This window comes from Thalassophryne amazonica, chromosome 3 (assembly GCF_902500255.1).
Source record: "Thalassophryne amazonica chromosome 3, fThaAma1.1, whole genome shotgun sequence".
In the NCBI taxonomy this organism is placed as follows: domain Eukaryota; kingdom Metazoa; phylum Chordata; class Actinopteri; order Batrachoidiformes; family Batrachoididae; genus Thalassophryne; species Thalassophryne amazonica.
Genome location: NC_047105.1, coordinates 85,291,396 through 85,316,990, shown reverse-complemented (window position 1 = coordinate 85,316,990; position 25,595 = coordinate 85,291,396). Strand labels below are relative to the sequence as shown.

The following is a 25,595-nucleotide window of genomic DNA, read 5'->3' as shown; positions in this document are numbered from 1 at the left end:
TGTATTTTTTTTAAATATTTATTGTCTTTTGGGGCCGTAATTATTTTATGACTGTGTTTAGCTGTAACTGTGAAACTAAAAATAACAGTGTTGTAGAATGGCATTCTTTTGTCTGAATGTGATGTGATCCAATATGAAGGCTCACTGGGCCCTATCTTGACTATTTAGAGCAACCGGTCTGAAGTGCACAAATTCATCTGGAGTGTGTCCAGCTTCACTTTGCTGTTTATACAGTGGGTAATCTGAGCACAAAGTCTGAGTAAAAAGTAAGGTGCAGGTAACAAAGTGGTTGTACCTTGCCATCACTGAAGTAGTCAATGGTGTGTACAACCCCAATTCCAATGAAGTTGGGACGCTGTGTAAAATGTAAATAAAAACAGAGTACAATGATTTGCAAATCCTCTTCAACCTATATTCAATTGAATACACCACAAAGACAAGATATTTAATGTTCAAACTGATAAATTTTATTGTTTTTGTGCAAATGGATGCCTGCAGCACATTTCAAAAAAGCTGAGACAGTGGTATGTTTACCACTGTGTTACATCACCTTTCCTTCTAACAACACTCAATAAGCTTTTGGGAACTGAGGACACTAATTGTTGAAGCTTTGTAGCTGGAATTCTTTCCCATTCTTACTTGATGTACCCCTTCAGTTGTTCAACAGTCTGGGGTCTCCATTGTCGTATTTTGCACTTCATAATGCGCCACACATTTTCAATGGACGACAGGTCTGGACTGCAAGCAGGCCAGTCTAGTACCCGCACTCTTTTACTATGAAGCCACGCTGTTGTAACACGTGCAGAATGTGGCTTGGCATTGTCTTGATGAAATAAGCAGGGACGTCCCTGAAAAAGACACTGCTTGGATGGGAACACGTGTTGCTCCAAAACCTGGATGTACCTTTCAACATTGATGGTGCCATCACAGATGTGTAAGTTGCCCATGCCATGGGCACTAACACACCCCCATACCATCACAGATGCTGGCTTTTGAACCTTGTGCTGGTAACAATCTGGATGGTCTTTTCCCTCTTTTGTCCGGAGGACACGAAGTCCATGATTTCCAAAAACAATTTGAAGTGTGGAATCATCAGACCACAGCACACTTTTCCACTTTGCGTCTGTCTATTTCAAATGAGCTCAGGCCCAGAGAAGGCGGTGGCATTTCTGGATGTTGTTGATGTATGGCTTTCGCAGCATTATGCTGTGGGGATGTTTTTCTGTGCGGGAACTGGGAGACTAGTCAGGATTGAAGGAAAGATGAATGCAACAATATACAGAGACATCTTGGATGAAAACCTGCTAAAGAGCGCTCTTGACCTCAGACTGGGGTGACAGTTCATCTTTTAGCAGGACAATGACCCTAAGCACACAGCCAAGATACAAAGGAGTGGCTTCGGGACGACTCTATGAATGTCCTTGAGTGGCCTAGCCAGAGTCCAGACCTGAATCTGATTGAACGTCACTGGAGAGATCTGAAAATGGCTGTGCACCGACACAAGTATTGAGTAAAGAGTGTGAATACTAATGTACATGTGATTTATTTTTAATACATTGCCAACACTTCAAAAAAAAAAACTTTTTCATGTTGTCATTATGGGATGTTGTGAGAAGAATTTTGATGGAAAAAAATATTTACTTCATTTTGGAATAAGGCTGTAACAAAACAAAATGTGGAAAAAAGTAAAGTGAATAATACTTTCCGGATGCACCGTATCTGCTGCAGCCAGTCAAAACTTGGGCTCACCAGCCACTGAGGTCCTCAATGCTTATGCTGGATTACGCCCAGAGAAATGTGGAATGCGTAGAAAATGTCATAGCTGACATTTCCTCTTAATGCAAGTGGCAGTCTTCATCTGAGTCTACATATAAGTAAATATTAATTTGCCACAAAGTCATTCTGGTGGTACCCAAGGATCTTCCAAAGCAAACTAGTACCAAAGACACCTAGTCGTCACCTTAGGTCACGGGTTACCATCCAAGTCTCAACCATACAGCAAGACAGGAAGGAACATAACCCTAAAGACTTGGACCTTTGTTCTCTAGTGAAGACATCAATGTCACCAAACACTTCTGTGTAGCAACCATACTCTTTTCCTCAGGGTTTCTCAATCTAAAAGGCTGACAACCAGTAATACAAAAGTCAATGGCCAGATTTGCAGCTGCCCAAACTCCCTGAGGTGAAGCAGTGAGGTAGTAAGATGAAGTTTTGTATTTTTCCATTAGTTTGCTTTTGTTTTGTTGAATTGTTGTTTTCAATTCAGTGTCATTATGTATATCCACATCGTGAACCCACCTAAAAAGGTGTATCTGTAGTCAGTCAGTAGTAGAGTCTAAATATGTACCGGTTCTTTTAGTTCCATCTCAGTCCAGCAGCTGGCCTCTTTGGCTTCCTGCATTTTGTAGAATTCAATCTCCTTGAGCTTCATTGCCATGTGCAAGCTGGCTTCTTTGGCTTCCAGCACTTCCAGCAATCTGGCGTCCTTTTCCTCAAGCTGTTTCTGAAACCAAGCCTGCTTAATTTTATCCTCTTCCCTGTGGCTGACAACAACCACTTCAAGAAATTCCATCTGCGTGGCTCCTTTTTTAAAGTCGATGCTGACTTGATCCCTGATTTGAGGATCCTGTTCTGGTTCATCCATCTCACTGTCTGTGTCCAGCAAATTGGGGGCTACACAAACCCAACAAGGAAAAACAAAAGATCATAAGTGTTTTGTTTTCAACTGACCAACCAGCTGTACTTTAACAAAAAGCAATCAGGTCCAATGAGACATCAGCATCAATTTGACCAGCTAGCACTTAGCCTAGGTTTGTCATACATTATACAGACAACGTGAGGAACCTTGGGGTCATTTTTGATCCTACATTGTCCTTTGACCTCCACATTAGAGATGTTACGAGGACTGCTTTCTTCCACCTGCCAAATATAGTGAAGATTCATCCCATCCTGTCTGTGATTGACCCTGATTCATGCGTTTGTCTCTTCTAGATTGGACTACTGCAATGTTCTATTTTCTGTCATACCACAGTTTAGCAGTAGGGGCCTCCAATTGGTTCAAATTGATGCTGCCAGACTTTTGACATGAAGCAGAAAGTTTGACCACATTACACCCATTTTGGCATCTCTTCACTGACTTCCTGTATCTGCGAGATCAGATTTTAAGGTCCTGCTACTGGCCTATAAAATTGTTCACTGGCTGGCACTGCCCTATTTAGCTGATCTATTTAAACCCTACGTACTGGCCCGGGCTTTGTGTTCACAGGGCTCAAGATTACTTTGTGTTCCTAGGGTGAATAAAAAGTCTGCTGGTCACAGGGCTTTCTCTTATTGTGCCCTGGTTCTGTGGAATGATCTCCCTGCGTCAGTGAGGCAGTCGAACTCTGTGGAGACTTTCAAGTCCAGATTGAAGACGCATTTGTTTTCTCTTTTACATGATTAGTGTATTGTGTCATTATTGTTTTGTTTTTTTGTTTTGTTTTACTTTTTTCCTCTTTTATTGGACTTTTAATCTTTTAATTATGCTCTTTGATCTTGTGTTCCATTTTTTGTTGTTTTTTTGTTTTCTGTGAAGCGCCTTGAGGTGGTGCTGTCATGATTTGGCGCTCTATAGTTGAATAAATTGAATTGAAATTGAATCACGTTGAGGTACATGTGAGCGAATACACATCATATGTTTATTCCCTTTCAAAATCACAACTGCAATCACTAAATATATCAATTCATGACCTCTGCCAACAAACACAAGACATTTTGTGATTGCCCTTGTCTGTCTGTCTGTCTGTCTGTGGATGTGATGGACAGATTCCACATGAATTTCATGAAGAGATGGTCATTGGGTTAAGGAAGACTTGAACAAACTTTGGTCGTGATCTGAAACTGCTTCAGAATATTTACTTCTGTCTCTTAAAATATGTATATCATTGTGAGCTATGTGATGATTGTTCCATTTGAGCCATACTCATGAAATGGCTTTATCATTTTTATAAAATTTTTACAAACGTGTGTGTGCGTGTGGCCAGTAGAGCATGACATGGGAGTGGATTTTCACTCCCGTCCCATCCTGCTCCCAGAAAATAAATCCCATCCTGTCCCACTCCTGTAAAGATGACTCCCAATCCCGTCCTGCTCCCACTCAAAATCAGTCCCACTCCCATCCCACTCCCGTTTGTCTTGTTTTTCCCCCCTTGTGATTGGCAAGGGATCTACTGCAAGAATTCATTTTTTGAATATTATTTATGTATTATTATTAATATATTTACATTATTAATTACGCTTTACCTATCTTTAAAAGAACCATAAGAGGCAAGCCAAGCATGACAGGATATCATCTGATCTTACCCTGCTTTTTTGAAGTTGGACACAAGGATCTTGCACTCCTTCATCAGCTTGGTGACTCTGTGGTCCTCTTCCAGCTGGTCGAATGCATATTTGAGGGCCAAATTTAAATTATGGCCGGCGCAGGACAACCGGACATAATCCTTAAAAGCTGCAACCACATTGGACCCATTGTCTGTGACGAACACGTTGTTTGCGCTCCGGATTCCAAATTCCTATGATGGATCAAAGAAAGGAGGGATGAGGGGAAAGAAAGACAAACACACACAAGTCTAGCAAATGATAGCCCTGACAACAATATTAAAATATAATAATAATCATAATTTAATACTAGAATAGAATACTAATTTCACTTTCAGACCACATTGCAAAGCTTAATAGCACTTAATATAGCAAATAAAATATACCAAAGATGACAATACAGTGTTACACATACAGCATGCTTTGCTGTGCACATATATGAACACAATATAACAGCAAGCTATACCATAAGGATTTCTTCGACGATGGCTCAGATGTGGTCCCCAGACTTCACTCCTATCACTTCCTTCGTGGCGAGGATGCGGTTTGACATCTCCCAATTGTGGATGTAGTGCACGGTGACGGTTATGTAATTCGTGTTGGTTCTCTCTTCTAACCACAGATCTGTGGTAAACGCATGGTCTCTGCTCTAAATATACGAGGGCTGTCCGTAAAGTATAGGTCCTTTTTATTTTTTTCTAAAACTATATGGATTTCATTCATATGTTTTTACGTCAGACATGCTTGAACCCTCGTGCGCATGCGTGAGTTTTTCCACGCCTGTCGGTGACGTCATTCGCCTGTGAGCACTCCTTGTGGGAGGAGTCGTCCAGCCCCTCGTCGGAATTCCTTTGTCTGAGAAGTTGCTGAGAGACTGGCGCTTTGTTTGATCAAAATTTTTTCTAAACCTGTGAGACACATCGAAGTGGACATGGTTCGAAAAATTAAGCTGGTCTTCAGTGAAAATTTTAACAGCTGATGAGAGATTTTGAGGTGATTCTGTCGCTTTAAGGACTTTTCACGGTGCGAGACGTCGCGCAGCGCTCTCAGGCGGCGTCATCAGCCTGTTTCAAGCTTAAAACCTCCACATTTCAGGCTTTATTGATCCAGGACATCGTGAGAGAACAGAGAAGTTTCAGAAGAAGTCGGTTTCAGCATTTTATCCGGATATTCCACTGTTAAAGGAGATTTTTTTAATGAAAGACGTGCAGGCGGATTGCAGCGTCGGCTCGCAGCCGCCGCGACGCTCCGCCACAGGAAAAACACCTCTGTTGGAAGCCTTGAGGACAAGTTGGAACATCTCCAGCTGATAAACAATTTCTCATATACTCACTCCACTGAAAGCCATCAAAAGCCGCCTGGATTTTACAAATGGTTATCAACACGGAGGTGTTTTTCCTGTGCCGCCGCGCCGCGTCGGCTGCGTCCCGACGCACGGACCCGTCCGCACGTCTTTCATTAAAAAAATCTCCTTTAACAGTGGAATATCCGGATAAAATGCTGAAACCGACTTCTTCTGAAACTTCTCTGTTCTCTCACGACGTCCTGGATCAATAGAGCCTGAAATGTGGAGGTTTTAAGCTTGAAACAGGCTGATGACGCTGCCTGAGAGCGCAGCGCGACGTCTCGCACCGTGAAAAGTCCTTAAAGCGACAGAATCACCTCAAATCTCTCATCAGCTGTTAAAATTTTCACTGAAAACCAGCTTAATTTTTTGAACCATGTCCACTTCGATGTGTCTCACAGGTTTAGAAAAAATTTTGATCAAACAAAGCGCCAGTCTCTCAGCAACTTCTCAGACAAAGGAATTCCGACGAGGGGCTGGACGACTCCTCCCACAAGGAGTGCTCACAGGCGAATGACGTCACCGACAGGCGTAGAAAAACTCACGCATGCGCACGAGGGTTCAAGCATGTCTGACGTAAAAACATATGAATGAAATCCATATAGTTTTTGAAAAAAATAAAAAGGACCTATACTTTACGGACAGCCCTCGTAGAATATAAAATGTATTTTATTGTCACTTTTCACATGTACAATTTAATGATTTGTGAAGATTAAGATAAATAATAAATAGGTGCAAGGTTCAAGTATTCACTGACCAAGTTAGCATTGCATTAGAGGTAGATTAACACAGTACAGGACATCCACACACACACACAGACCAACTGCAGAGATGGCAGCATGGTGGATTCACGACATTGAAACTTGAAAGCACTCACTTCGGTGCAGACATTAAAGGGATATACTGTTCAAGCCTACGTACCTTTTTGAGCTCCTCCAGAATGATGGACTTCACATTTTCGTATTCAGCGTCTACATGTCTGGAGACGGTCCTCACTGAGGGCAGGAGGTCTTCTGCTAAGATGGCGCCTCCATGTGTAGATCCAATGTCAAGAAACTCCTGAGCCACAGACAGAAACCCTCGCCCTTCCACGATGGCAAAGGGGCGCAGGTCTTGGCTGCACATACAAGCTATTTTTTCAGTGATTCGGACCTTTGCGCCAGCAGGCAATTTTTGTTTAAGAAATTAAACCATTTTGGGCTGGGTGCATTCTTTTATATTACAGGTGTGTCTTTGAAGCCCACTTGTTCCCGACTCCATGGAGTACTTAACACAGATCAGGCAGGTTCTGCATGCTGCATACACGGTTTCATTTCCGTCAACTTCGACACGATAAAATTTTTGCAGTACAGCTGACCTACCCCTTAGGTCTACGAGTCTTACAGCACTGTCTTTGTTTGTAACTTTCCGTTGTATGTTTTCTTTTTCTCCTTTCTCCATGATCTCTTCTGTGTGTGGCTGTGTGATGTGTTAGCTTGGTTTTCGCAGAAAGAATTTGGGCTTGCGGGTGCTCTGTATTTAAGTTCTGGGAGCTGCTGGCGCAGAGCGGAAGTCAAAGCAATGTTGGCTATGTAGTTCTTTTGACTTGCGAATTTTGACTGTGTTTAACTGAAAAACGACTGTAACAATGGACGGGTGTAATTTTGGTTGTTTTAAATAGATGAAAATCATCATCTATTTTTGGCATTCCCGCTCCTGCCCGCTCCTGTTCATTTTTATTCCCATCCCATCCCAATCACGGGATTGATAAAATTTTGACTCCCATCCCGCGGGAATCATGTGACCCACGGGAATTCCCAAAAAATATCATTCTCTAGTGGCCAGGGGTCAGGGAGGGGGTGTTTTTGGTTGTATGTGTGCCTGTGTGTGTGTGTGTGTGTGTGTGCAGTTTATTTCAATTTATTTCATTTATATAGTGCAAAATCACAGCAAAGCTGCCTCAAGGTACTTCACACAAGTAAGGTTTAACCTTATCTCCTCCTTCTAGGTGAGAGAATATAACACAATGAAAGGCATCAGAGGGCTGATACGTCCCTGCACACTGTGACATAAGTTCATATTATGAAATACATATATATATATATATATATATATATATATATATATATATTACTTCCTAATGAATCATTCTGAATCATTAGTAAAAACTGATCAATATGAGCTTTAGAGCTTCTCTGTAGCTACATTGCTTGGGAGCTATCATAAGAAAGGTGTTTTGTTTTACTATATGACTTCATATCATGTTTTCTTGTGATTCATCATGAAGTCACTTGTACCAGTCAATCACAAATGTTTCACTGATCAATATGAGCTTTTGATCAAATGTGTAACCACACTGGCAGCAGAGATACTGTAGTAAATGTACTTCTTTGCATTATGTTTTGCCTGACCTTGACCTTTGACACGTCTTCCAAATGTTTATCATAGAGAGACACTAACCAAAGTAATATCCCAACATAGTTTGTTGAAAATCAGTCTAGTAATTTTCGTTATTTAGTCCACGCGTACACACACACACACACACACACACACACACAAACACACACATTCAGCACGTACAAAGAGGACTGCTTATAATACTTGCACAGGGCAATTATTTCTTCTCTCTTATTATTATTGAGTTATGGAATGTTTGTGTATCTTTCTGCAAGCAGTCTGACACGACACTTCACTTGTCTGCCACTTAGTCCAAACCTGTGCTGACAGTGTCTTTATTCCTGCCAGCTGTTGCAGATGAGAGAAGTGGAACAGGAATCAGTCTTCATCCCCCTGTCCTTCCATTCCTTCATCTGTGCTCTGGAACAAGGCCGAGAGCATTAAAGCAAACATTTGGCGCATGCTGGCTCATTCTCCTTTTGTATGTGGACATGGAATATGAGTGCGTGTTTCTGTAGCAAAACTAAAACTGTGTGATTCTTTCTTTTTCAGGTGAGTTCCAGCTGTGTCTCAGCACCAGACCTGGTGAGTTATAGCATCGTATTTTTTTACAGAGTAGTTATCACTTTCACTGAAGTTAAAGTTTCCTCTTCTTCCTCAGCACGGCCCCAGTAAATCTACGCCACAGAAGGATCGAGGCTCCTTACCAAGGTAAATGTAAAACACTAAAGGAAACAACAGGAGGTCACAGATTCTACTCCCCACTGAAGTCTGTTATGATATGCAGAAAAGAGAGTGGCGGGCACGAAACCTTGTTCCTTTCAGCCCCTTTCACACCGGGGCTGCTCCCAGTTGCGTCGTGCGGCATTATGACGGCGCCACATGGCAGCAACCTAGTGCCGAGTTGATGCAGCTCGGCACCACAACAGTGCGAGGAGCGCAAACAAAAATTAAACATGTTGAATTTTTGTTTGCGTCCCCTGCTCGACGCAAAATCAAGTGGTTTCAGCGCAAGTCAGAGCAACAGGACGGTACTCACCATGACTGGAAGCCACACCCTCACAAGACGACGTTACCCGACGCCAATTTATGATTCCTACTGTGTTCCATTGTTCCCGAAGCTGCAGCTCCTTCTCTGTGTGGAGCTGTCTGGTGAAGAGAGGCACAATGAGGCAGCAGCAGCTTCTTCTCTCACAAATATGTTTAAATAAAATCCATAAAAGTCCTGCTTACAGACTGATTGCCAGAGACATCCAGTAAAAAGTCCAGACATCTCCAGTCCACTCACGGATGATTCATTCACGCTCACACGTGAACAAAAAACTGTCTGGCTGCAGGCAGTTAGTTCCTTGTTCTCCCCTCATACTCTCTCATCACTGTTAAAAAAGGACAAAAAAGGACATAAGTCCTGCTCACAGACTGATTGTCAGAGACAGGACATGTGCACATCAACTATAACTCCAGACATCTCCACATTTACTCACGGACGGTTCGTTCATGCGCACATGTGAACACACACAAAAAAAACTGTCTGGCTGCAGGCATTAGTTCCTTGTTCTCCCCTCAAACTCTCATCATTGTGTTAAAAAAGGACAAAAAAAGGACATAGGTCCTGCTCACAGACTGATTGCCAGAGACAGGACATGTCAACATCAAGTAGAACTCCAGACATCTCCACATTTGCTCACGGACGGTTCATTCGCGGTCAAAGGAGGAAAGATAAACTATAACAGAACTCAGAGCGCAGACCTGCAGCTCAGCACAAGAACAAATATAAACTAGAAGAGAAGTCAGAGTGCACAGTCTGGCTGCAGCCAAACTGTGCACTCTGACTTCTCTGTGCAGAGAACCTGCAGGCTGCGTTCTCACTTCCTCTTTGCCCCCTGCTGCGTGCACCTGACGCAGATATTCCTGCATCGTCATGATGCAACAGGAAGCAACTGGGAGCAGCCCCGGTGTGAAAGGGGCTTAACTAATCACCTTATCAGTTACTTTGAGTTTAGCAGAGGGTGTATTTACATACTAAAGACCTGCACCCTGATGGGTCCTTGTCAAACACAAATGTTCAGCACGCTTATGGGAATGTATATTTATGCATTTATGTATATTCAGATCAGGAAGAACTATTCTGCCATGAAAATAGCGCTCTCACTTGCACAACTTTGATCCACGCACTTGCATGCATTCTGTTGTGCAGGAGAGTAAACTCATCACAAAGATTTTAAACCGTTGTAAGAGCCCCTTCACACATAACGCGATTTAAGTCGACTAGCGCACGAAGGAGTTGCATGCCAATTGTGAAAAATCGGAGCTGCCTCCAACACCTCATACACCTGTTGCTACAACTGTTTGCGCACACCAGCAGCTGAAAGACAGAGTGTGCGCTGTGAGAGCCCATTTGATCCCTCTCGCGGCAGTTGTCTGGCAAATTCCAGGAGGTGACACACATGAACATTTAACACCGCGGATGATGGCTATTCACGCTGTCAGCATGAAAACAGTCAGCAGGCGACCACTTTCGAGCTGGCTGTGAAATTTGTCTAAGTGCCCCCAGGTGTAGCTTTGCAAAAAAAAAAAAAAAAAGCAAACCACATGTGGCCTGCATGTGTATCGCACGTGTGCTCGTGTTGCACTTCCTGCCCCCTCAAAACACGTGGCATACGTGTGGTTCGCCCGCCTTCCTGCTCCCCCCAGCACACCACATGTGTTGGGGGGAGCAGGAAGGCGGGGGGGGGGCACACTTGCTGATATGTATTCTACACAGACACAGTCATACTGGGGCTGGACAGGCAGGTCTGAGCGCACACAGCATAGCGAGCTGCCTGTCAGCTGCTGACCAGAGACTCACTGACAGCTCACATAACACAGAAGAGGATGACACATTGGTATGTGCGCTGGACAGACAGGGGGTGTGGCCGCTGACAGCCGCAGCTGTTAAGATCTCTGATTCTGGACGTCACAACTAGAGAACACGTACCGTGTTTGGACAGACATAAACTGTCCACTGTGACACGTGTCTGCTTGCTGTCCTCACATGGACATACATAAAAACATATATCGCTGTTGCGACCAGCTGCAGCGAACAAGCGCATGATGCGCACATTGACAGGCTGCCCCAGGTGATACAGACCGTCAGATCATAAAACACAGCAGGCGATCTGAATGTCACCCACGTGAGCTCTGTTCCACTTGACGCAGTGTCTGTTCTGTTCCAAGCCATTACAATATAAACATGACATATAATCACTTTTTAGATAGTTCTAAATGTTTACTCTCTCTCTCTCTCTCTCTATTTCTCTTTCACTCCCTCTCAACATCTCTCTCTCTCTCTCTCTCTCTGTCTCTCTGGAGTCTGAATCCTGACAATAATACAACCCCTGGCAAAAATTATGGAATCACCGGCCTCGGAGGATGTTCATTCTGTTGTTTAATTTTGTAGAAAAAAAGCAGATCACAGACATGACACAAAACTATAGTCATTTCAAATGGCAACTTTCTGGCTTTAAGAAACACTATAAGAAATCAAGAAAAAAAGATTGTGGCAGTCGGTAACGGTTACTTTTTTAGACCAAGCAGAGGAAAAAAATATGGACTCACTCAATGCTGAGGAATAAATTATGGAATCACCCTGTAAATTTCCATCCCCAAAACTAACACCTGCATCAAATCACATCTGCTCATTGACATTAACCCTATGTCATGAAATTGACCCTATGTGTCTTTTTGCAAGGAATGTTTTCACAGTTTTTGCTCTATGGCAAGATACATTATCTTCTTGAAAAATGATTCATCATCCTTAAACATCAGAAAAGTGTCTAAAATATCAACGTAAACTTGTGCATTTATTGATGATGTAATGACAGCCATCTCCCCAGTGCCTTTACATGACATACAGCCCCATATCATCAATGACTGTGGAAATTTACATATTGTCTTCAGGCAGTCATCTTTATAAATCTCATTGGAACGGCACCAAACAAACGTTCCAGCATCATCACCTTGCCCAATGCAGATTCGAGATTCATCACTGAATATGACTTTCATCCAATCATCCACAGTCCACGATTGCTTTTCTTTAGCTTATTGTAACCTTGTTTTTTCTGTTTAGGTGTTAATGATGGCTTTCGTTTAGCTTTTCTGTATGTAAATCCCATTTCCTTTAGGCAGTTTCTTACAGTCCGGTCACAGACATTGACTCCAGTTTCCTCCCATTCGTTCCTCATTTGTTTTGTTGTGCATTTTCGATTTTTGAGACATATTGCTTTAAGTTTTCTGTCTTGACGCTTTGATGTCTTCCTTGGTCTACCAGTATGTTTGCCTTTAACAACCTTCCCATGTTGTTTGTATTTGGTCCAGAGTTTAGACACAGCTGACTGTGAACAACCAACATCTTTTGCAACATTGCGTGATGATTTACCCTCTTTTAAGAGTTTGATAATCCTCTCCTTTGTTTCAACTGACATCTCTCGTGTTGGAGCCATGATTCATGTCAGTCCACTTGGTGCAACAGCTCTCCAAGGTGTGATCACTCCTTTTTAGATGCAGACTAACAAGCAGATCTGATTTGATGCAGGTGTTAGTTTTGGGGATGAAAATTTACAGGGTGATTCCATAATTTATTCCTCAGAATTGAGTGAGTCCATATTTTTTTCCTCTGCTTGGTCTAAAAAAGTAACCGTTACTGACTGCCACAATCTTTTTTTCTTGATTTCTTATAGTGTTTCTTAAAGCCAGAAAGTTGCCATTTGAAATGACTTTAGTTTTGTGTCATGTCTGTGATCTGCTTTTTTCTACAAAATTAAACAATTGAATGAACATCCTCCGAGGCTGGTGATTCCATAATTTTTGCCAGGGGTTGTAGGATCAATAGTAAGATCCAGGCTGTAAAGTGACTTCCTGGCCTCAGCCATCAGAAGTGTGTCTGTGTGTGGTGAAAGTCTGTCCACTCCAGCCAGATTTTTTTTTTTTTTTTTTTACCACAGAGTACCATATTGTTAGTATTTATGACGGATGGAAATTAAGACCAAGACATATTCAGTGACTTAGAAATGTTAATGATTGTAACCCCTGTCTTCTGTAAAGAAAACTGGCTAGAAAGGTGATGATTAATTAACAATAACCCTTATATTCACATTGGCCATCTACTTGTGGCCTGAGAAAATGCAGGGCTGTATACAAATAGCTGTAATTTATTCAGTGTTAATGCAATATTTTTGTTGTACCCTTAGGAGTCCACACTATGAAGCACATCTTGATTGTTTCATTTCAGCTCTGTTGTGTTTGATTACCGAGGCAAAATTACAAAGATTGTGTTGTGTGGGCCGCTGAAGAGGAGGTACTGCTGGCCCACCACCACCAGTCGGCGCCCTGCTTGGAGTGCGGGCTTCAAGCATGAGAGGGCGACGAGACAAAAGAGAGTGACAGCTGTCACTCATTTACACCAGCTGTCACCAATCACCACCTTCCCTACAAAAGCCGGATTATTACTCCACCTCCTCGCCGAGAAATCAGCTACCGTTAAGGTAATTCTCTGCAATTCATACTTTCTGAGACTAATTATTGTTCTGTGTGCAGCCGTATTCCTGAAGTCTGTAATAATTGGATTGGCGTGCAGTGAGAGTCTGCGACGTCTTCGCCTCTCACTCCATCCAAGGAGCAACTGTCAGGAGCTGCACGGGTGATTCTGTATCGAAGGTGGAGGTTTTCCCTCCCTGAAGACCTGTGGGTGAAGGATTACTGGGTGTGTGGATACACACTCACCATTAACTGTTTTCATCTTCTGCCAGCAGTACCAGGGTCTGCAACAGAAGACGGTGACCACCTGGGGACTCAGGACTTGGCGGCTCCGGTGTTCTTCAGGCCGTTGGTGGTGGAAGCTGTGTGGGTCCCGGCTCTTCGATTGCCAGAGGTCTCCTATCTTTGAGCCTGCCCGCACGTCACCTTGTGTTTAATTGGCATTATATATTTTTGTCTGTATCCAGTTGTGCGTTTCACAACATTAAATTGTTACTCTTTGTCTTATCCATTGTGCGTTCATTTGCGCCCCCTGTTGCGGGTCCGTGTTACGACACCTTCCCAACAGATTGTGTCATTGTCCAAACAGTTATGGTCCTGACTGTGTGGCATTATTTCTGTTACTATGTGCTTTACCAGGTTATAGTTCATCATCAGTGGTGGGCACAGTTCAGCTAAACAGCAAACACCTAATTAGTGAAGCTAACTTTTTTGTTGGCGGATTAGCTTTTCAGCTCTCTTTGAAAACCATTAGCAGCCCAATTAGCTTCAACTAAATTTAGCTCTGGTAATTGTAAGTCAGTTGACATGTGCAGTAGAATAAAGTCTTCCTGACGAGGGCGGTCTCATTATTTTATTTTATTTTATTTTTTACCACTGTTGTCGTGTGTTATCTGTGCTGCTCCACAGCCTGTCCAGTGGATTTTTATTTTATTTTTTACCACTGTTGTCGTGCGTTACCTGTGCTGCTTCACAGCCTGTCCAGTGGATTTTTACTTTATTTTTTACCACTGTTGTCGTGCGTTACCTGTGCTGCTCCACAGCCTGTCCAGTGGATTTTTACTTTATTTTTTACCACTGTTGTCGTGCGTTACCTGTGCTGCTTCACAGCCTGTCCAGTGGATTTTTACTTTATTTTTTACCACTGTTGTCGTGCGTTACCTGTGCTGCTCCACAGCCTGTCCAGTGGATTTTTACTTTATTTTTTACCACTGTTGTCGTGCGTTACCTGTGCTGCTCCACAGCCTGTCCAGTGGATTTTTACTTTATTTTTTACCACTGTTGTCGTGCGTTACCTGTGCTGCTCCACAGCCTGTCCAGTGGATTTTTACTTTATTTTTTACCACTGTTGTCGTGCGTTACCTGTGCTGCTCCACAGCCTGTCCAGTGGATTTTTATTTTATTTTTTTTAGCACTGTTGTCGTGCGTTACCTGTGCTGCTCCACAGCCTGTCCAGTGGATTTTTATTTTATTTTTTTTAGCACTGTTGTCGTGCGTTACCTGTGCTGCTCCACAGCCTGTCCAGTGGATTTTTATTTTATTTTTTTTAGCACTGTTGTCGTGCGTTACCTGTGCTGCTCCACAGCCTGTCCAGTGGATTTTTATTTTATTTTTTACCACTGTTGTCGTGCGTTACCTGTGCTGCTCCACAGCCTGTCCAGTGGATTTTTATTTTATTTTTTACCACTGTTGTCGTGCGTTACCTGTGCTGCTCCACAGCCTGTCCAGTGGATTTTTATTTTATTTTTTACCACTGTTGTCGTGCGTTACCTGTGCTGCTCCACAGCCTGTCCAGTGGATTTTTATTTTATTTTTTACCACTGTTGTCGTGCGTTACCTGTGCTGCTCCACAGCCTGTCCAGTGGATTTTTATTTTATTTTTTACCACTGTTGTCGTGCGTTACCTGTGCTGCTCCACAGCCTGTCCAGTGGATTTTTATTTTATTTTTTACCACTGTTGTCGTGCGTTACCTGTGCTGCTTCACAGCCTGTCCAGTGGATTTTTACTTTATTTTTTACCACTGTTGTCGTGCGTTACCTGTGCTGCTCCACAGCCTGTCCAGTGGATTTTTACTTTATTTTTTACCACTGTTGTCGTGCGTTACCTGTGCTGCTTCACAGCCTGTCCAGTGGATTTTTACTTTATTTTTTACCACTGTTGTCGTGCGTTACCTGTGCTGCTCCACAGCCTGTCCAGTGGATTTTTACTTTATTTTTTACCACTGTTGTCGTGCGTTACCTGTGCTGCTCCACAGCCTGTCCAGTGGATTTTTACTTTATTTTTTACCACTGTTGTCGTGCGTTACCTGTGCTGCTCCACAGCCTGTCCAGTGGATTTTTACTTTATTTTTTACCACTGTTGTCGTGCGTTACCTGTGCTGCTCCACAGCCTGTCCAGTGGATTTTTATTTTATTTTTTTTAGCACTGTTGTCGTGCGTTACCTGTGCTGCTCCACAGCCTGTCCAGTGGATTTTTATTTTATTTTTTTTAGCACTGTTGTCGTGCGTTACCTGTGCTGCTCCACAGCCTGTCCAGTGGATTTTTATTTTATTTTTTTTAGCACTGTTGTCGTGCGTTACCTGTGCTGCTCCACAGCCTGTCCAGTGGATTTTTATTTTATTTTTTACCACTGTTGTCGTGCGTTACCTGTGCTGCTCCACAGCCTGTCCAGTGGATTTTTATTTTATTTTTTACCACTGTTGTCGTGCGTTACCTGTGCTGCTCCACAGCCTGTCCAGTGGATTTTTATTTTATTTTTTACCACTGTTGTCGTGCGTTACCTGTGCTGCTCCACAGCCTGTCCAGTGGATTTTTATTTTATTTTTTACCACTGTTGTCGTGCGTTACCTGTGCTGCTCCACAGCCTGTCCAGTGGATTTTTATTTTATTTTTTACCACTGTTGTCGTGCGTTACCTGTGCTGCTCCACAGCCTGTCCAGTGGATTTTATTTTATTTTTTACCACTGTTGTCGTGCGTTACCTGTGCTGCTCCACAGCCTGTCCAGTGGATTTTTATTTTATTTTTTACCACTGTTGTCGTGCGTTACCTGTGCTGCTCCACAGCCTGTCCAGTGGATTTTTATTTTATTTTTTACCACTGTTGTCGTGCGTTACCTGTGCTGCTCCACAGCCTGTCCAGTGGATTTTTATTTTATTTTTTACCACTGTTGTCGTGTGTTATCTGTGCTGCTCCACAGCCTGTCCAGTGGATTTTGATTTTTATTTTATTTTTTTAGCACTGTTGTCGTGTGTTACCTGTGCTGCTCCACAGCCTGTCCAGTGGATTTTTATTTTATTTTTTACCACTGTTGTCGTGTGTTACCTGTGCTGCTCCACAGCCTGTCCAGTGGATTTTTATTTTATTTTTTACCACTGTTGTCGTGTGTTACCTGTGCTGCTCCACAGCCTGTCTAGTGGATTTTTATTTTATTTTTTACCACTGTTGTCGTGTGTTACCTGTGCTGCTCCACAGCCTGTCCAGTGGATTTTTATTTTATTTTTTACCACTGTTGTCGTGTGTTACCTGTGCTGCTCCACAGCCTGTCCAGTGGATTTTTATTTTATTTTTTACCACTGTTGTTGTGTGTTATCTGTGCTGCTCCACAGCCTGTCCAGTGGATTTTTATTTTATTTTTTACCACTGTTGTCGTGTGTTACCTGTGCTGCTCCACAGCCTGTCTAGTGGATTTTTATTTTATTTTTTACCACTGTTGTCGTGTGTTACCTGTGCTGCTCCACAGCCTGTCCAGTGGATTTTTATTTTATTTTTTACCACTGTTGTTGTGTGTTATCTGTGCTGCTCCACAGCCTGTCTAGTGGATTTTTATTTTATTTTTGCACCGTTGTCGTGCGTTCGCTGTTGCCGTGCGTTACTTGTGCTGCTTCATGGCCTGTCTGGTGCCTTAACTAAAGCACTCCTTCTGCTGAATCACCTCTAAATTATTTATACATTATTCACTTTGCGTGTTTTTAGGAATCCGCTAGGTTGCGTAGCTACTAGCTCTTAGCCGTTTTAGCATGGCGGCTTCTCCTGTCTCTCCCGTACTTTTCTGCTCTGGTTGTGAAATGTTTAGTTATTCCTCGGCCTCCTTTAGCAGTAATGGTACTTGTAATAAGTGCAGCTTATTCGTAGCTTTGGAGGCCAGGCTGGGCGAATTGGAGACTCGGCTCCGCACCGTGGAAAATTCTACAGCTAGCCAGGCCCCTGTAGTTGGTGCGGACCAAGGTGGCTTAGCCGCCGTTAGTTCCCCTCTGGCAGATCCCGGGCAGTCGGGAAAGCAGGCTGACTGGGTGACTGTGAGGAGGAAGCGTAGCCCTAAACAGAAGCCCCGTGTACACCGTCAACCCGTTCACATCTCTAACCGTTTTTCCCCACTCAACGATACACTCGCCGAGGATCAAACTCTGGTTATTGGCGACTCTGTTTTGAGAAATGTGAAGTTAGCGACACCAGCAACCATTGTCAATTGTCTTCCGGGGGCCAGAGCAGGCGACATTGAAGGAAATTTGAAATTGCTGGCTAAGGCTAAGCGTAAATTTGGTAAGATTGTAATTCACGTCGGCAGTAATGACACTCGGTTACGCCAATCGGAGGTCACTAAAATTAACATTAAATGGGTGTGTAACTTTGCAAAAACAATGTCGGACTCTGTTGTCTTCTCTGGGCCCCTCCCCAATCAGACCGGGAGTGACATGTTTAGCCGCATGTTCTCCTTGAATTGCTGGCTGTCTGAGTGGTGTCCAAAAAATGAGGTGGGCTTCATAGATAATTGGCAAAGCTTCTGGGGAAAACCTGGTCTTGTTAGGAGAGACGGCATCCATCCCACTTTAGATGGAGCAGCTCTCATTTCTAGAAATCTGGCCAATTTTCTTGGATCCTCTAAACTGTGACTGTCCAGCGTTGGGACCAGGAGGCAGAGCTGTGGTCTTATACACCTCTCTGCAGCTTCTCTCCCCCTGCCATCCCCTCATTACCCCATCCCCGTAGAGACGGTGCCTGCTCCCAGACCACCAATAACCAGCAAAAATCTATTTAAGCAAAAAAATTCAAAAAGAAAAAATAATATAGCACCTTCAACTGCACCACAGACTAAAACAGTTAAATGTGGTCTATTAAACATTAGATCTCTCTCTTCTAAGTCCCTGTTGGTAAATGATATAATAATTGATCAACGTATAGATTTAGTCTGCCTAACAGAAACCTGGTTACAGCAGGATGAATATGTTAGTTTAAATGAGTCAACACCCCCGAGTCACACTAACTGTCAGAATGCTCGTAGTACGGGCCGGGGCGGAGGATTAGCAGCAATCTTCCATTCCAGCTTATTAATTAATCAAAAACCTAGACAGAGCTTTAATTCATTTGAAAGCTTGTCTCTTAGTCTTTTCCATCCAAATTGGAAGTCCCAAAAACCAGTTTTATTTGTTATTATCTATCGTCCACCTGGTCGTTACTGTGAGTTTCTCTGTGAATTTTCAGACCTTCTGTCTGACTTAGTGCTTAGCTCAGATAAGATACTTATAGTGGGCGATTTTAACATCCACACAGATGCTGAGAATGACAGCCTCAACACTGCATTTAATCTATTATTAGACTCTATTGGCTTTGCTCAAAAAGTAAATGAGTCCACCCACCACTTTAATCATATCTTAGATCTTGTTTTGACTTATGGTATGGAAATAGAAGACTTAACAGTATTCCCTGAAAACTCCCTTCTGTCTGATCATTTTTTAATAACATTTACATTTACCCTGATGGACTACCCTGCAGTGGGGAATAAGTTTCATTACACTAGAGGTCTTTCAGAAAGCGCTGTAACTAGGTTTAAGGATATGATTCCTTCTTTGTGTTCTCTAATGTCATATACCAACACAGAGCAGAGTAGCTACCTAAACTCTGTAAGGGAGTTAGAGTATCTCGTCAATAGTTTTACATCCTCATTGAAGACAACTTTGGATGCTGTAGCTCCTCTGAAAAAGAGAGCTTTATGTCAGAAGTGTCTGACTCCGTGGTATAACTCACAAACTCGTAGCTTAAAGCAGATAACCCGTAAGTTGGAGAGGAAATGGCGTCTCACTAATTTAGAAGATCTTCACTTAGCCTGGAAAAAGAGTTTGTTGCTCTATAAAAAAGCCCTCCGTAAAGCTAGGACATCTTTCTACTCATCACTAATTGAAGAAAATAAGAACAACCCCAGGTTTCTTTTCAGCACTGTAGCCAGGCTGACAAAGAGTCAGAGCTCTATTGAGCTGAGTATTCCATTAACTTTAACTAGTAATGACTTCATGACTTTCTTTGCTAACAAAATTTTGACTATTAGAGAAAAAATTACTCATAATCATCCCAAAGATGTATCGTTATCTTTGGCTGCTTTCAGTGATGCCGGTATTTGGTTAGACTCTTTCTCTCCGATTGTTCTGTCTGAGTTATTTTCATTAGTTACTTCATCCAAACCATCAACATGTTTATTAGACCCCATTCCTGCCAGGCTGCTCAAGGAAGTTCTACCATTATTTAATGCTTCAATCTTAAATATGATCAACTTATCTTTGTTAGTTGGCTATGTACCACAGGCTTTTAAGGTGGCAGTAATTAAACCATTACTTAAAAAGCCATCACTTGACCCAGCTATCTTAGCTAATTATAGGCCAATCTCCAACCTTCCTTTTCTCTCAAAGATTCTTGAGAGGGTAGTTGTAAAGCAGCTAACTGATCACCTGCAGAGGAATGGTCTATTTGAAGAGGTTCAGTCAGGTTTTAGAATTCATCATAGTACAGAAACAGCATTAGTGAAGGTTACAAATGATCTTCTTATGGCTTCGGACAGTGGACTTATCTCTGTGCTTGTTCTGTTGGACCTCAGTGCTGCTTTTGATACTGTTGACCATAAAATTCTATTACAGAGATTAGAGCATGTCATAGGTATTAAGGGCACTGCGCTGCGGTGGTTTGAATCATATTTGTCTAATAGATTACAGTTTGTTCATGTAAATGGGGAATCTTCTTCACGGACTAAAGTTAATTATGGAGTTCCACAAGGTTCTGTGCTAGGACCAATTTTATTCACTTTATACATGCTTCCCTTAGGCAGTTTTATTAGACGGTATTGCTTAAATTTTCATTGTTACGCAGATGATACCCAGCTTTATCTATCCATGAAACCAGAGGACACACACCAATTAGCTAAACTGCAGGATTGTCTTACAGACATAAAGACATGGATGACCTCTAATTTCCTGCTTTTAAACTCAGATAAAACTGAAGTTATTGTACTTGGCCCCACAAATCTTAGAAGCATGGTCTCTAACCAGATCTTTACTCTGGATGGCATTTCCCTGACCTCTAGTAATACTGTGAGAAATCTTGGAGTCATTTTTGATCAGGATATGTCATTCAAAGCGCATATTAAACAAATATGTAGGACTGCCTTTTTGCATTTACGCAATATCTCTAAAATCAGAAAGGTCTTGTCTCAGAGTGATGCTGAAAAACTAATTCATGCATTTATTTCCTCTAGGCTGGACTATTGTAATTCATTATTATCAGGTTGTCCTAAAAGTTCCCTAAAAAGCCTTCAGTTAGTTCAAAATGCTGCAGCTAGAGTACTGACGGGGACTGGCAGGAGAGAGCATATCTCACCCGTGTTGGCCTCTCTTCATTGGCTTCCTGTTAATTCTAGAATAGAATTTAAAATTCTTCTTCTTACTTATAAGGTTTTGAATAATCAGGTCCCATCTTATCTTAGGGACCTCGTAGTACCATATTACCCCATTAGAGCGCTTCGCTCTCAGACTGCAGGCTTACTTGTAGTTCCTAGGGTTTGTAAGAGTAGAATGGGAGGCAGAGCCTTCAGCTTTCAGGCTCCTCTCCTGTGGAACCAGCTCCCAATTCAGATCAGGGAGACAGATACCCTCTCTACTTTTAAGATTAGGCTTAAAACGTTCCTTTTCGCTAAGGCTTATAGTTAGGGCTGGATCAGGTGACCCTAGACTATCCCTTGGTTATGTTGCTTTAGACGTAGACTGTGGGGGGGTTCCCATGATGCACTGTTTCTTTCTCTTTTTGCTCTGTATGCATCACTCCGCATTTAATCATTAGTGATCGATCTCTGCCCCCTTCCACAGCATGTCTTTTTCCTGGTTCTTTCCCTCAGCCCCAACCAGTCTCAGCAGAAGACTGCGCCTCCCTGAGCCTGGTTCTGCTGGAGGTTTCTTCCTGTTAAAAGGGAGTTTTTCCTTCCCACTGTAGCCAAGTGCTTGCTCACAGGGGGTCGTTTTGACCGTTGGGGTTTTTCATAATTATTGTATGGCCTTGCCTTACAGTGTAAAGCGCCTTGGGGCAACTGTTTGTTGTGATTTGGCGCTATATAAAAAAAAAGTTGATTGATTGATTGATCTCCTCTACTCTCCCTTATCTCTCTGCTTTTAACCTTCAAGTCCCTGCTTCACCAGACTGTGAATTCCTCAAAACTATATTGGATTCTGGATCTATTGGACTACTATTGGATTAACCATGGAATTGATCAGCTGGTCTCTGAACGCTATTGACACCATTTTTTCTACAAGAAGGTCAGGACCGGGGGATCCTGCCTGCCCAGATGGAACGTCTCCTGCAGGCTATGTCCTCGACTCCTGGAGTTCCTGGCGTGTGGCATGCTTGGCACCTTTCTCCGTTGAGGATGTCGAGGATTTATTCATTTTTGGTCTCATGGTAGCAGGGCTGGTACTTTTTGGCTTATGTGCTGCCCTGATCTACCGGAAAATTGGCAAGATGGCGGCATCAAGCACCACGGGCCCTCACTTGTCCGTCATGATTAACGAGGTTGGCAAGGCAGTGTATTCTCAGACTGCGTTGACTCTTGAACTCAGACGCAAATTGTATGACACCTTGGAACTGATGCGTGCCTTGCAGTTGAAGCTGAAGGTTTCGGAGGCCGGTGAATATTCTTAATTCATAATTGGGAATATTCTTAATTCACAATTGGGATTTGGCTGTGCGAGTGGAACTGTTAAAAGTGTTTTTCACTGCTCGGCTGCAACACTACAGGCTATCTAGCATCAAGGCCAGTTGCCTACTGTTTACCTCCAGAGGAATTTATTCAGGCTCTGGTGAGATTCGGATATTCGGATCCATTCTTATCTCAGCCCACAAGGACAATAAACTGACAGACTTACACATGGACCGAAGCATGCTCCAGTTTTCTCCTCTTACCTCTCTTCCTGCTCCTCCCTCCCTGCGGCAGGCCTCCGTTCTTTCCCAAGCTGGCAGGCGGCGCGACTTGACAGTTGCAGCGACTACCAACACACTCACATCGCCTCAATTGGAAAATGGACTGTTTCAAGTTTAGTGCACATAAACAATGTCAAATGTATATGTGTTGTCCTAATTCTGATGTGTGCCATTATTACGGTAAACAAGTAATAATTGTAGATTCAATTGCTGTTTGTATGTGGAATGTGAGTGCGGAAATCTCGTTGTTGTTATGACAATGACAATAAAAGCTATCTATCTATCTATTCGGTTAAGAAGTTTCCTCCAGTTGAAACCAATCCTTATATGGTTTCTTTTCAGCTTTCATTTTATTTATTAATATTTCTTATTTTATTAATGCTTTGTGTATTGTGAATAAATTGTATGTTGAATGGAAACTACTGTTTAATTTCATTTGTTCATTTACTTATTTATGAACAGGTGCAAGATGTATCTTGATTATCATTTGATCTTTACCAAGGGACCCCTATGTTTATACTGCAGCATATTAAAATCTCAGGTCTTTGGGTCTACTTTTCAATGTTTTACAGCCCAGAATTAATCAATAAAAACCAAGACAATACTAAATTCCTACAATAAATTTTTGTGGATAGCAGTTAGCTGTAGCACTGGCTAAACTTTTTGTTCAGCATTATCACAGTTAACTTGTCAGTTAGCAGCTTAGCAGTTATCGAAGCTCATTTTCAGATTAGCTGTGCCCACAACTGTCCATAATGGTCATATCATAGCATTGTATTGGCGATTTTGCTCTGTGTCAATCAAGTAACATTAAAGTGCTTCAGCTTTGCCATGTAATATCTGACTGGATGGCTGAATGACTGATATTAAAATCTGGTCTATGGAACCTCACAGGAGTAAAAGTGTGGAGCGAGTGATGGAGCACGTGATGGAGCATCACTACGATTTTGACCTCACCTACATCACAGAGCGGATCATCTCTGTCTTCTTTCCTCCAGACCTGGAGGAACAGCAATACCGCAGAAACCTGCAGGAGGTGGCTTCCATGCTTAAATCCAAGCACCAAGACAAGTTCCTGGTCAGTGTCAAAAACTGAAAACACAAGACCTGTAAGGATAAACTGCTGAATTCTAAAATCATATTGTAATATTTCTGCTGCTTTGTCTTTGGGAAATGGGTTGAAAATATATATTAGCTTTGTAACATGAAAATAATATTTATAAATAATAATAATCCAAGAAAGTTATTGCTTTGAGTCTTTCTGCATCACCAAATTACAAATAGCATGGAAATCCATGAAAGACAATACACAAATATGTATTAAAAATAATCCTGTTGCTCAAATTTAAACCAGCTTTTCCTTGAAATAAAGCTGACTGCGATTGTATACCAAATTGCACTGAAATCTGTTCATGTATTTTTGCAGGTTAGTGCTAAACAGTAAACAAACAATTCCTGGCTGGTTTCAGCCGTGTACAATGTGTAGAGCAGGTAGCTCAGTGGGCAAGGACCTTGGTTGCCAATATGTAGATCTGGGTTCAATTTTCAGAAAAGCTACCTGTGTGTGTCCTTGGACAAGACACTTCATCTGCATTGTCCCAGTCAACCCAGCTATAAATTGGTACTGGCCTTGCTTGGGGAAGTCTCCTGCACCTATGTCAAATCAAGGGGGAGTCATAGATTCTCATCCATTTCACAGGATGGAATCCAGAGATAACCACGGACTTCAGGGCCTATATAGGACTTCTTTCTTTGTCAAACTCCAAAATATGTCTTGCCAGTAAGTGTTGTGACATGCTTCAGTAGCATTTCTACCAGGTCTCGGGTTATATGTCAGACACATTTGTGGTATCTTCATATGTAGTGTATCTCTACCTCTTCCAGCTTTTGAATTTATCAGAGAAGAGACATGACATCACCAGACTGAACCCAAAGGTAATAAAAAATAATATTTATTTATAGATAATAATAATCCAAGAAAGTTATTGCTTTGAGTCTTTCTGCATCACCAAATTACAAATAACATGGAAATCCTAACCCTTTCCTAAATCCTAATCCTAACTCTTTCCATTTGAAAAGCTCAATGTATTAACACTTTCATTTATCTTTGACATAGCACAAACTTTGCAGAATAACACATATTGCTGTCAAGGTGAACATAAAAGTTGGTGTAACTCCACCAGATGTTGGTGCACTTGAATATCTATCCACTTCTGTGGTTCAGGTGCAAGACTATGGCTGGCCTGACCTTCATGCTCCACCCCTTGATAGGATCTGTGCTGTATGTAAAGCAATGGAGACATGGCTGAGCTCTGACCCCCAAAAAGTGGTGGTCCTCCATTGCAAGGTCAGTACAGGGAGGGCAATGCCACCCAAATGCACATTTTTATACTCTGTTGTGAAAATATAAAATGTTGAATGATCTTTGTTCTGGCAGGGGCACAAAGGCAAGACTGGGGTCATTGTGGCAGCATATATGCACTACAGCAAAATATCAGCAGGGTAAGGTGCACTCTGCAGCTCAGTTAACCACACTGAAATTATGATTTCCAAAAACAAGCTTGTCCGAATATTTATCTTTCCAAGTCCCTTCAACTGCTCCATTGTTTTGTACTTGGGTTTACCACAGCAAATTCAAGGTGGATCTGTGAGTTGAATTGGCACAGGTTTTACACCGGATGCCCTTCCTGACACAACTCCATATTACATGGAGAAATGTGGCAGGGGTGGAGGACCTCTGTGTTGGGGATGTGTTCCTGCCGTCAAATTCT

General features: G+C 42.3%; 1 protein-coding gene across 1 annotated transcript in view; it reads left to right on the top strand.

Moving 5' to 3' along the window:
• The first annotated feature begins 8,632 nt into the window (after positions 1–8,632).
• Positions 8,633–25,595, top strand: part of LOC117507203 (tensin-2-like) — an 82,400-nt gene continuing 65,437 nt past the window's right edge. The window contains exons 1-6 of the mRNA XM_034167016.1: positions 8,633–8,665; positions 8,742–8,791; positions 23,719–23,902; positions 24,709–24,759; positions 25,049–25,171; positions 25,262–25,326. Of these exons, the coding sequence (XP_034022907.1) occupies positions 23,741–23,902; positions 24,709–24,759; positions 25,049–25,171; positions 25,262–25,326 (401 nt within the window). The 5' untranslated portion in view covers positions 8,633–8,665; positions 8,742–8,791; positions 23,719–23,740. The remainder of the gene's footprint in view (positions 8,666–8,741; positions 8,792–23,718; positions 23,903–24,708; positions 24,760–25,048; positions 25,172–25,261; positions 25,327–25,595) is intronic.